Source organism: Cryptomeria japonica, chromosome 3, assembly GCF_030272615.1.
Source record: "Cryptomeria japonica chromosome 3, Sugi_1.0, whole genome shotgun sequence".
NCBI classification, from domain to species: Eukaryota; Viridiplantae; Streptophyta; class Pinopsida; order Cupressales; family Cupressaceae; genus Cryptomeria; species Cryptomeria japonica.
In genome coordinates this window covers 92654734-92667931 of record NC_081407.1, presented here as the reverse complement: position 1 = coordinate 92667931, position 13198 = coordinate 92654734, and the positions used below count along the sequence as shown (strand labels likewise).

The window sequence follows — 13198 nt, the reverse complement described above, 5'->3', positions numbered from 1 at the left end:
AATAACGTTAAAAAGTGACAACATCTAAAATAAGTGACCAATTTATAAATAAAATCCTATAAAAGATCTCCCTAAAAATAGACTTCAACTGCTGTCAAAGTGACACTCCAAATCTAGTATGAAATCTTCCAACAATAGCTGTGCCATAATTTCCAGCAATTGATGTAAACATCATTTATCCAACATTGTTGTCCCTTATGAGGCCCACTTCCCCAACAAAACTTTTCAATTCCCAAATGGACTCTTCTGATTAGTGGCCACTATCAAAATTATTTTAAAATGTGTAAATATTTCAATAAATTAATGTGGAAATTGTTTATTTATAGCTAGGTCGGATTCCTAGCTTGGGCCGACCTAGCTCTCTAAATTGGCCTTTTGGCCTTAGCAATTTGTCATCGTATTGACTGAGCCCTATTTGGGCAATTTATGTTAAATACATATGTAACGTGCTGTGACTTGCAAGTATAACGTGTAAACATTATGTAAAATATGGCTTAGCACCAAAATTATGTAACTTGTAAATAGGTCACGACCTATACTTGTAACTTGTAAAATGAAATTATTTGTTTATATTTTGGCAGGAATTTTCATATGGCCAACCTAGCAAAGTTAAGGCATTGCAACTCATATAAAGTCAAGGCAAGTTGAAGCCTTTCACATAGATTCGAATTATCTTGAAGATCAGCGAGTCCTTCTGCAATATCAGCGAATCTTCCTTGGAGGTCAGCGAATCTATCCAAGGCTCAGCAAATACATATTGAAGGACAGCAACCATATCTTGAGATCTGTGAAATCTTTAAGAAGACAAACGATCAGCAGAGCAGCGATCAGACATTGGACATCAGCAGCGAATGTCATCTCAGTTGAGTGAGTTCATCCAATGTGCAACTCTGGAGACCTCTGATCAAGTATTCCCTACTTGGTGGTGAATTCTGAGTAAAGGATATCTGCCCTAGAGACTGCCCTATATGTGATTGGGATTTGGTCAAGTTTTGATCAGAACTTGTAATTCAGATAAGTTGATTTTCTCAAGCCCTAGGTGGGTGTACTTGTAATTAGTTACATTCTGACATTAATATAATCAGATCTGAATAGTGTTGCTGGGTTTTTCCTCCAAGAGGGAGGTTTTCCCAGGGTACTGCTGTGTTCTTGTATGTTGCTCTTATGCTATGATGTGTTGCATTCTCAGTTTCTGTTATTGACTCTCAGTCTGATTACTAAAATTAACTGGCCACTATCAAAATTATTTTAAAGTGTGTAAATATTTCAATAGTTAATGTGGAAATAACAAAAGACAATTTTAAATAGTCTCTTGAAACATTGCAGCAACAAAGAAGATCACTCTCCTTGAGACCACTCTTGCTCCAAATCACTCTATTAAACCTATTACTTCCTAATCTATCATCAGGATCATAAGAATTATTTTTATCAGGTTTATAAATAAAATTCCCAAGTACAATCTTGATGCTTTAGATTTGATAATTTCATGGGCAAGCATATTGACAAGTATTTTCAAACCACATATTAGTGAGCCCAACTCACCCAAACGAAACAATGAAGGTCAAGTAGCGCTTATCAAACAATCTTTAACTCTATATTAAAGTAGTCTTCTGGTTATCCAGTAGTATGTTTAGAATAGATAGCATTACAAAATGTTTTAATTTGTCTATAGGTCCTAATATTTGATAAGGAAAATGAACTGTAAGAAACAAATTCAATAATGTTGATAAATTTAACATCTTAATTAAGTATTAAAATATTCCAATTAAATATAAAGTTCACAAAATACATTATTTTTCATATGAATATCTCTGTGATGTTTCCAAGTAGGAATTTTTTAATATAGCAGCTGCCTGATTGTAATAATTAAAAGATAGAATTGGTGCTATCAACTTTATCATCTAGCATTTGGAAGATATCAATCTCCCTTGGATCAAGGTCGAGACCTTATCTAAAATTCCATAGAGTTATAACACAGATGACATCAAATCCCTAAAAGTTTGTGCTCCATTTATTTTCTTAGAAGCATGGGGTATAGAGGCAATTCAATGTTACATTTTGAAGAACAACATCACTTATCTTTACTTGAAAACAACCATTCGAAAACTTCTAATTGATCTTAAGATTTAAGTTTAACATCATACTTAAGAGATGATATAACATTTGATATTATTATATACATTGGTTACTCTGAAACTGAAGTCATGGTAGCAAAAAACTTTCTCGAGATTGGCTTGCCAAACCAAAACATAAATTGTTTTTCAACTAATGAGGAAAATCTTAGGAAATTATAAAATGCTGAAATTTTCATTATTATGGAGGAAATATTGCACGTGAGATTTTAATGAATAAATGATTAACTTTTGGAAAAACTTGCAATTCATTATTGAAAAAAATCACCTACAACTTTTCCTCTTTGTATTAATTTGTTTAATAATTTTCCAAGTTTTCTTGATTAATTCAAAAAATTGTAATCGAATAATTTCACAATTAAATTGGCATTTGTTCCCAATTTTTTGTTGCCTTAAAATACATGCTCATGCCTACAAGAAACATGATGTGGATAGCATCATTGTTGGGACCTACAAGAAACACGAAGTGGGTAACCGGTAAGGATGGCCAACCAAATGCTCCACCTGATGAACAATATATGAGGCCATTCCATCCACCTAATAAACAAACATGCATAGATGCAAAGTGATGTCCACAAAACTCGTGTTACATGCTCTTGTGCATGATGCATCAATAGCAATGTCAACGTTAAGTAAGCAATGTGTTAATTAAGCAAAACAACTTTCAATTTCAGCTATAAATTCAATCAAACAAGAAGGCTTTGAAGTCATTTAGATGCAAAAGTAAGAATTATGCAGCCATATCAATGTTTTCTAGGAAGGGTGATACCCATTTCCTTACTAGAAACATTCAGCCAGAATTAGGGGTGGGATGTTTCCTGCAACTTAATTTTTACATATCTTGCATCCATAATATAATATCCATATTGGAGGACCAATTTTGTACAACATGGCATATTATGCTAGATAGAAAAGTACCAAGGAACATAAATCTTGCATGAAATGATACAATGGAAGTGCAATACAAAAGGAATGCTCTTATAGCCTTTTCTTTGCCCAGACCATAATATAGTTCCAGTAGCAAACATTTACCCACACAAAACAAGTCACAACTCTTTGAAGCAATTGAAGGATGGCAATATCCAGATGTATGTAGGTTAAGGCATGTGCACAGGTGCCAGTGACCCAAGTACCTAGATGAGCTAATTAGATGCATAGATGGCATGGCGATCCAAATAATGCCATGCCATTTGAGATAAATTATTTTGCATTTGTATCACTGGAAACCTGACATGAGCATTTGTAAATAGATGATGGGTGTTTGGGTTTCAAGTTCGCTTCATTTCGAAAAGGAAACATTATACTCATGCATTAAAATTAAGAACATAATTGGACAAAATTCTCCATGCAACAATATCCTTATGTAAGATCTTAAAAAGGTTTTTTTAAAAAGGATAAAAGAAGAATTATTAATACAGACTAATTTACTTATGATGCACTGAATCCTGAAGCTACTGGATGAAATAATAAAATGAAATGACAGCATTGATAAAAAAAGAAACAGGGAAATAATACAGACCACCCTTTCCATCTCTTCTTCATGCTCTTCTTGAAATTTCTGTTTAACGTATTCATTCCAAGATTGCTGTTTGGTTTGCTGGGATCCATTACTTCGACCTTGCTTCCATGAATATTGTGATTGTGCTGTCCTGTTCCCCTTCCATCACAAGTTCAAACATAGATAAGCAGACCATTTTTGTCTGAATGTGCAAAAGAATAGAAGGCGATCTCAAAAGCTTTTAACTATATTCCTGAATCCTAAGGAACTAAGATTTATTTTTATACATTTTTATTCCAGCATTCTTAACTGATCTACATTATAGCATTTCATAATGTCTTCCTGATTAGTCAATTTTCATCAATTATTTATTTTTTTACAACTAAACCTAAATACCTTTTACTACACAAAACAACTTCTTCAAAAATAAGATTACACTTAAAAAGAATTTTAAGTCTAAAAGAATACAGCAGTGAAGTTTTCCTACTCTAGAATGCTCTCAGTATGTGCTAAATGTTTTAGATTATTTTTTCACAAGCATTAGGAGTAGATATCATTGTGTGAAGTTGCAACGAAACTTCTCAAGAGGATTCTATCAGACTTTATTGGAATTTCACAATGGCTAAGTTTCAACGTAGCATACCCATCCAACCATATAGCTATAGAGCCTCACATTATTAGGGATGCAGAATCAATGTGCACCAAATGGAGGTTGTAAACCATATTGCAGAATGATTCTTATATGATGAGTAGTTTTTATGCTTCGGGATATTATCATTTTGGGTTTAACCCTCATATTTTGTTCATACTTATTTAGAGCTGTGTGCTTAACCACCTTACATAACCTACTCTTTTTTTCCCAAGAACTTCCCTATAAATTATTGTACTTTTCAAGCCCCATAGCCTACTTTGGTCATCTTAGAAGATCAATATAATATTCTTTGTTTCTTATAGAGAGTTAAAACACAATGTGCTGATGAGCACACGGTTATACTAAGAAGTGGGGGGGCAGATGAATCGGTATAACAACAAACTTTTACTTTTTCAACTTAATATCATAAGCATATAACTTAATCTCATAGACATATCCATTGCATATTATCATTCACATAAGATCTAACTATCATGCAACACAAATGGAACACAAGATATATGTGGAAACCCTTACAAGAGAAAACCACGGCAAGTAACTTTCTTATATAAAAATCTCTTACAAATTTTGTAGGCTCAACCTACAAGAGACACCAACCCTTCATTCCAATTGGTGAGTACTTGCCCACTAGAGGCACCAACCCCTCATTCAAATTGTCTTCCCAAATTTTGCCATAACTCTCTCCTTCAATCTGCTATAATTCCCTTCTTAAATCTGATATAAACTAATCATAAGTCTGCCACAAAATGATCACAATCTTCACTTGAAAATCTGCTCTAATCTCCCTACGATCTCTTCATAACTTTGCAAATGATCTTCTCCTCATAAATCTGCAAATGCTCTTTACAATTTGCCCTTTATAAATCTGGTGTATATGTCTTATTTGTTGTCCTTATTCATTCCGCACACACTCCTCTACCTGAATGATCTGCCTTTATATCTTCAATGATTCTATGAATGGATGCAACTCTTGAAATGAATATAACCATTTGATTAGTCATATCTTTCACTAACTAATATGCTTTAACTCAATCTTCTAATCTGCTGTGTATTTATTATGAACTCTTTTGGTCCACACACACTTCTCTCTTAAAGATCTTCCTTTTACTCCACTCACACTTTTTTTCACATCATAAACCTCTATATATACATTTATCAAGAGGTGTGGTAGCCTTTGAAAGACATCCCTTTAAATAAGATATGTGTATTTAAGTGAAGTGACCCGATGCAAATAACTTTAATGTAAATTGTTACCTTTAATCAGTTATCCTCAAATTGCACCTCCTTTATTGCATTGCTAATAATTATTGGTTTTGCTGCCTTCTTATTCAACTGTTTTGTTGATGGTGTTTTAATGCACTATGCAACACAAAATAAAATAATAAGTATTCTATCCCCTCTTGAACAAAATCCTCCCAAGTGCTAAACTATGTGATCAAATGTGACGACTCAAGGTTCTGAATGTCAGGTCTTGGCATGCTCTTGGATAGACTCAGTTGTTTGATGTGATTTTGCTGAAATCACAAGGTGGACTTACGTTGAATCTTAAATGCTTTGAATATCGTTGGAACGTAGAAACTAACTTAAAAAAAAAGGAAAAAGGATGAGGGTTGAGAAAGCTAATCTAACTCTAGGAATATAAGAGCAATGGACAATCTTTGATGAAACTCAACTAAGCTTTGCTTTGACATGGAGCGAACATCTCCACAAGGCTAGTGCGATCTTATAGGGATAGCTTTATGATTTTTCAAATCACCACTACAAGAATAGATACCCTCAAGGCAAAGCATATCAATGAAGAAGTGATAATTGAAGTTAAGCTTTGCTAAGATGGATCCAATTGACTACACAAGGAACTTTACAATCAGCAAGGTGTTAGTAGTATGGAAATACGAATTTCACCATTGATCATACACAAAGTTCTTCCATTCATCTAAAGAATACAGTGTTCCACGGAAACGCGTTTCCCCTGCTTTTGACCCGCGTTTCTAAGATGGGGATGTTTCTGGGACAAGGAAACGAGGACGTGGTGTCTCCCACCGTCTCGCCACTGCCACTGGTGCTCTGCCAGAGACAGGGAAACATCTTCGCGTCTCCTTGGGGAGACGGCTAGGCGTTTCTCAAGGGGCGGGGAGATGCCCAAGCGATTCCCGTCGCCCAACCATAAAAAGGCACAAATATTTTTAATTTTAAAAAAAAGTTATTTTTTAGGGTTGGGGGGTTAACCCTAATTTGACATGGCCCCACCCCTTCCCCCAAAACAACACAAAACCACCACATTTGGTGATTTCACTCACATTTTCTAAGTCTGATTTTCTTTTCCAGCAAGCTGCAGAAGAGGAAAAACTTGGACAAGTCTGATTGAAGGAGTGAAAAGAGTGAGTGCAAGTGTGAGAGGAGTGAGAAGGAGCAAGAAGAAGAGAAGGAAGAGGATTCCACTAAAGAGCACACAGTTATACTGAGAGAGGGGGGTGAATCAGTATAACAACAATCATTTACCAATTTAATCTTTTTCAACTTCAATCACAAGTATATAACTTATCTCATTATCATATTCATTGCATACCAACATTAATATGTAATCTATCTAATGTAAACACAAGTAGAACACAAGATATACGTGGAAACCCTTGTGGGAGAAAACCACGGTAAATTAACGCTTTTATAAATTTCTCCTTTTACAATATTTGTAGGCACCAACTCCCAAACCTGATTTGTGAGCACCTACCCACTGGAAGCACCAACTCCCACTTCTGATTTTGTGAGCACCAACCCACTGGAAGCACCAACTCCCACTTCAGAATTCGTGAGCACCAACCCACTTCTCATAAATTTGATTTTCCATCTTGACAATGTTGCTATAACAACGAATGATGGATATACTTTTCTTCCACAAACTCTCTTATTCAAACTGCCATTATGGTGACAATAAATCTGCCACAAAACTGATTACAGTTCCCTGATAAAATCCTTTCCAATCTGTTCTCCAATCTACACTTATAATTCTGTCATAAGATCTACAAATTCACCTTTAAATCTGCATAATCTTCTTCTATATCTGCAAAATATCTTTTATATCAGCACATTTCTTTTATCAACATCTGCATATATACTTTTTCACATATTCTGCACTTGTTTCTTGTATGTAGACTGCATATATTTATCAGTACAAATCTGAGACACTCTTCATAATTATCTGTTATTATTTCCTCATATTCTTCCTTACACACACAACTCACTCTCTTTGCTGCCTTAAATATATATTTATTTCAATACTCCTTATGTGTCAGAGACCACACACACAGCACTGTCTATCTCATTCAAAGGCACACATTTCTTTCTTTATATATATATACTTTCACGTAACCAATCATAAGGTTACATCCTTTTGAATCCAAAGGTTGTGATGATATCCTTTCATAACTATCGATTATCTTCATAATCAATTCAATATTATCGATGCCATATTTTAATAAGTATTATCGACCATCTCAACCAAAATCAATAAAGACTACTTTATTTAATCTTTATTATATTATCGGGTACTCATATTTCTAACATTATGTTAGCTTTCTCTTTTATAATAGTTGTTCCAAAGTGAAACTTCATCATCCGTGCATAGACTGTATTCTTCATAGAACCCGTTTGTCTGATATTATCATGAGTCACTGTCAACACAAATCATTTATAGTGTTAAGAACATTCTATGTGTTTTAATGTAGAGATTGATGAATCGCTGTCATTATACATTCTTGTTCGTATATACTGCTGTCGTATTCACACTTAAATAAACAATTTCTTATTAATATCTATTCCTCTCATTTATTATCCTTCACATTATCGGTAAATCTGATCCAAGTTCATATACTAGTCATATTTCACAAATCTGATCTCAACTGTGCACAAGTTCAATCATCCACATAGTCAGATCACTATATTTGGATATAGCTTTGGCGACTTCTACTTGGCGTCTCAATTCTCAAATGCATATCCTCAATCAGCATTCACAAATTACATATGTAGATGATTGATCGTTTTTAACTTTTGACCTCATAGAAGTTAATGTCGATCTTCCATATGAATTATAAATACGATTTCACATTAATACAGTCCAGCATCACTATATTCATAATCGTGACAGATATTTATTGACTGCGTACTTGTACTTGGCGGCAATGACCTGTGTAATCATTAGCGATCTGGTAAGGATTATTTATTGTAAGTGTAAACACTCATATCAAGCCCTCCTCATGATAAGTATAGAAGAGCCTTTGTTGTTGGCTTCTCAGCAACCATACAGCTGAATATAGAGACTCCTGCCCAGCGGTGTAATATGTATCCTTTAAACATATGTATATATACATATATTGTATAGTCAGACTGTGTATAATCTGCAACTGATATGCTGTCTACAACTCTTTGTAATTGCTTCATTGTTGCACATTATAATTTTGTCTTTAGAGATATTAGTATTGTTGTTTGCAATCATTATCTTGTCTGACATAAGCTCCCGGCTGTCTTGATCAGATATAGTCGCTCCACTTTAGATGCCACTTTAGAATTTAAATCTGATATATTTCTTCACAAAGGTCAGCACTAAGTCTTTTATATCTTCTCAATAACTTGCTTGAATTTTGCCTTCAAAATAAGGTTGATTTTAACCTCAGAAATCTGCTCATATACTTGTCTGATTTGTCTCCATAAGTCTTCTAAGAATTTCTCACTTAAGACACGTATCGTCTTTATTAACAGCAACATGTAGACTCCCACATTCGTCAATACTATGGATGGCTTCCATAGATGCTGACACCTCAAATTGCATATTAAAGAGATGCCACCTTTGCATATTAGTGTGGAATCGGTCTTTGTTTTCATTACTATTGAGCTGTCTTTAAAACACTTCCTTATTATCCTTTTACGTAGCATTATTATGTCTTTTAGTGGGCTCTAATATTAAGAGGTGGGCCCCATAAATATTGTCTTTTTCTGCTTTTTTAATTTTCTTCCAATAACTTTGTGTTATGTGGTTTGCTGTCTTCCTTTTTGAACTAACCAATCGCTGGTCTTTATATATATGCTGCTGCCTTAAGAGTATGTATATCTGAGTCTGTCTTTACTATGACACACCTGTATATATATACTGCAGTCTGGATCATTAATGTAACCTGTATATGCTGACTTTATGTATACAGATTAATACTCTCTCTCTCTCTCTCTCTCTCTCTCTCTCTCTCTCTATATATATATATACACACTGTAGATGTATATATCAACATCTGTGTTACCATCTGTTGTAGATGTATATTATACATTAAGCTGCAGTATATGTATTCATCATCACTGTATTGAGGAATAATGTAAGCATAGTAAATGTAAAGCATAGTAATCCAATATGTTCATCAATCTCCATAGCATAATATGTTCATCAATCTCCATGAATCAGCAAATTCCTTTGACATCAATGACAACATTTCCATCATCTACAACATTTTGGAGAGATTTTTCAAGCACAAGGTAGAGTTTTTCTTGTTTTTTATTTGTTTTATTTTCTGATTTTCAATTCTTTGTTTGTTTAAACCTTTTTTTTTATTCATCTCAAAATCAGATTTGATGTTGAATCTTGAGGGCAAAAACGATGAATGAATAATTCATCATTTTGCCCTCAAGATTCAACATCAAATTTTTATTTTAAATAATATGAAATTGTAAATTGTAAATTTTGTTTTCAAAATTGAAATTTCAAATTTGTATTTCAAATTATTAAACTAGGCTGAATTTATTTTTATTTTTATTTTGTGAAATGTAATGTCAGTATCACAATGAGCTCCCATGACATGAGTGAGGATGAGATGGAAATCCATTCTCATAGTAAAAATGATTCAGAATTTGAACCTGAGGATGAGGGGGTTGACCATGGGGCTGATCCTGCAGCCCAATCTAGTTCGATGGCGAGTGCAGCAGCTAGTACAGGTTGCCCTTCAGAGTTGTTGGCACAGTATGCTAGGGGTGCTTATGATCCTAAATCTCCTCTAAGACAGTTTACTTCAAGAGTACAAGGCACATCACGTACAGGTGGGGGAACAAGGAAGTGGCAGTTCAATATTTGTGGGGTTGGATGGTTTGGTAGCATCACTAGAGTGAATGCACACTTCCTTTTTTAGAAAGGAAAAGGTGTAGACCATTGTAAGTTTTTGGCAGAACCTAAAAAAAATAGAGTACAGAATTGAGATGAACAAGCTTTGGGTCATTCAAGATGATAGAGAAGTTTAGTCCCTACTACTTTGTCTGCTAGGGCAGCCCTTCAGCAGAGCCAGCAAGTGCAACATACTTCTCCTCATATATCGCAGACGAGAGGAATGATGTCTAGACCTTCACCCACTTCCACTTCTAGTGCCATGCCCCAATCACGAGAGGCTAAGGGGACAGGGAAATGCAAGATGCAGAGTAACCCCATAGCTGATTTGTTTAATGTGCAGCTGAAGGATGAAATAGATGAGTCCATTGCAGGTTCTTTTTTGCCAATGGCATCCCATTTCATGTTGCACAGTGTCCTTATTATAGGGAGATGATATCTATGGTGGTGAAGGGAGGACCATCATATGTGCCACCAGGTGAGACGAAATCGAGGACCTCGATCTTAGATAAGAGCTATTCCAAGATCAATATTTTGATGGAGAAGATGAAGGCATGTTGGGTGGCATCTGAGTGCAGCATATTTATGGATGGGTGGACGGACATTAGCCATTGTCCACTCATCAACATCATGGTCACATGTGCAGAGGACCCATACTTCCTGTTGATGTGTTTTTTAGCACAATCAAACACAAAATAAAATACCAAGGTATCTTATCCTCTCCTGAATAAAGTCTCTGAAATGCTATGCTTTGCGATCAAATGAGACAACTCCAAGTTTTCTACTGTTAGGTCTTGACTCGTGGATAAGCTCAATGGTTGATGTGATTGCTATTAATCCAAGGGGCCTTATGTACTTCTTAAGGGATGGATGTCTTGACTTCAAGGAATGTTTTCGAATGATATGCAATATAGCTCTCTTACTTGCTACTACTTCTAAATGCTTGATAAAGAAAATGCAAAAGTTGAGGGTTGAGGAATACTAAATTACTCCTAAGAATGTAAGGATGAAGGACGATTCTGATGAAGATCTATTAGTCTTTGCTTTGACATACAAGAACAACTCCACAAAGGCTAATGCAATCTTCTAAGGATATTGAGTAAATTTTCAAATTATTATCAAGCATAGACACCATTAATTAAATGCATATCAATGATTGAATAAAAATTGAACTTAAGCTCATTCAAGAATTCCAGTTGACCACACAAGGCGAACTTGCAATCAACAAACAACTAGTGGTATGGATTAGGAGTTTCACCATGAATCATACACAACGTTCTATCATTCAACTTAAATACTTAAACTAATTTTAAAGCTTGAATTGAGAAGATGAATAGATATGCAAATGCTCCAAAGATTAAATAGAAAACACCACACTTCAATGTCTTTGCTAATCTAGCAGCAAAATGGCAACAACTGTTCAAGTTTCTCTCATACATTACAAAATGAAAAAATGGCAGCTTATATAGAGCTCCAAAATCAAATAAAGGGCCAAGATTACCCTGAAATGAATGACTAAGATTAAAACCCTAATTAGGGTTAGCTGTAGCCAGCCAACCAATTTCAAATTTAACCAATAGAAATTCAACATCTTTCTGGCACGAACTTTGAGAAAATTGTCATCACATGGAATCACAACAAACTTCTTCTAGAAGCTCATTCCCTTGATCCTTCTCTTTGATGGCGAATGCAATGAATCTGGACATCATTGCATTGAGCTCTTCCATGGGCAGACTAGGCAAATTATCAAGTTTGAACTCAATTACCTCTAATAGGTCAGCACAAGTGGCAAAGACCTTTTGCCATTCCATTTCTTGTTTTCGAAATATTCCCATGAAGACCATGAATAAACATACTCCACTCAAAACAGTATCTGAGAAACCTATGGTTGGAAAGAAGGTAGACTTATCTTATTATGCAATTCATCAACACTGATACTGTCCTCATCAAGCATGTCTTGAATAAACACTTCCCTGGTTGAGATGATGAATTGTTCCTGAATTGTTTTAAGTGTTTCTTCCATCTTGATGCAATCATCTCTTGTTTTATCAAGAGTTTCTTTCCTTGCCATCACAACACAATACCACCTATTGAAATCATAAATTGCTTTTGCTTCCATCACTTCACCATCTATTAGTATCTGTTTTGGAACTTCTTTCAATGTTTGCAAACGTGGTATCGTCTTATCTCGAATGAACTGAAACTCTTCCTATATTTCCATGTTGTTTTGGATCCTGCATAAGAATGTGATGACTCTGTCATAGGCTTGCATGAATTCATGAATGAATGTACTAGCTTGTTGGAAAGCATTCTCAATCCATGTTTTAGTGATTTGGGCTATCATTCTTGTTTCTTCTACTCCTTCAACTGCTTCTTTGGAGAGTATCTGAGGTGGGGAAGGTGTATCTTCCTCCTGCTAGGATGACATGTGATGGATGCAATCTATCAATTGTTTGTTTTCCTCCTTCAAGTGTTTTCTCTTTCCAACTTTGATCTCCAATTGTTCTTCCATGTTAGAGGTTGATCCTCTTAATTCTTCAGCCACTTGAATTCGAGTGACATGGCCAATGTCTATCTCCCTTATATCATAATCTTTTGTCGTAATCTGATCTCTTGGTTTATCAAATTTGGGGATAGCCACTTGTACTACTCGAGAGCCAAATGCATCATTTACAATCCTAAGATATTTCTTAGGCTTCTTTTCTTTATGTTGTTCTACTCTTGCAAGCAAAGAGTCCAAATCTCTTACCTCATCAACTATTGTCACTGTTTTCTTCTTCATT

General features: G+C 34.9%; 1 protein-coding gene across 2 annotated transcripts in view; it reads right to left on the bottom strand.

Moving 5' to 3' along the window:
* Positions 1-13198, bottom strand: part of LOC131074568 (uncharacterized) — a 155041-nt gene that overhangs the window by 97123 nt on the left and 44720 nt on the right. For both annotated transcript variants that reach the window (XR_009113073.2, XM_058011205.2), the window contains exon 3: positions 3652-3789. Coding sequence is in view for 1 of the 2 variants with exons in the window: in XM_058011205.2 (XP_057867188.1) it covers positions 3652-3789 (138 nt within the window). In the remaining variant the exon portion in view is untranslated. The remainder of the gene's footprint in view (positions 1-3651; positions 3790-13198) is intronic.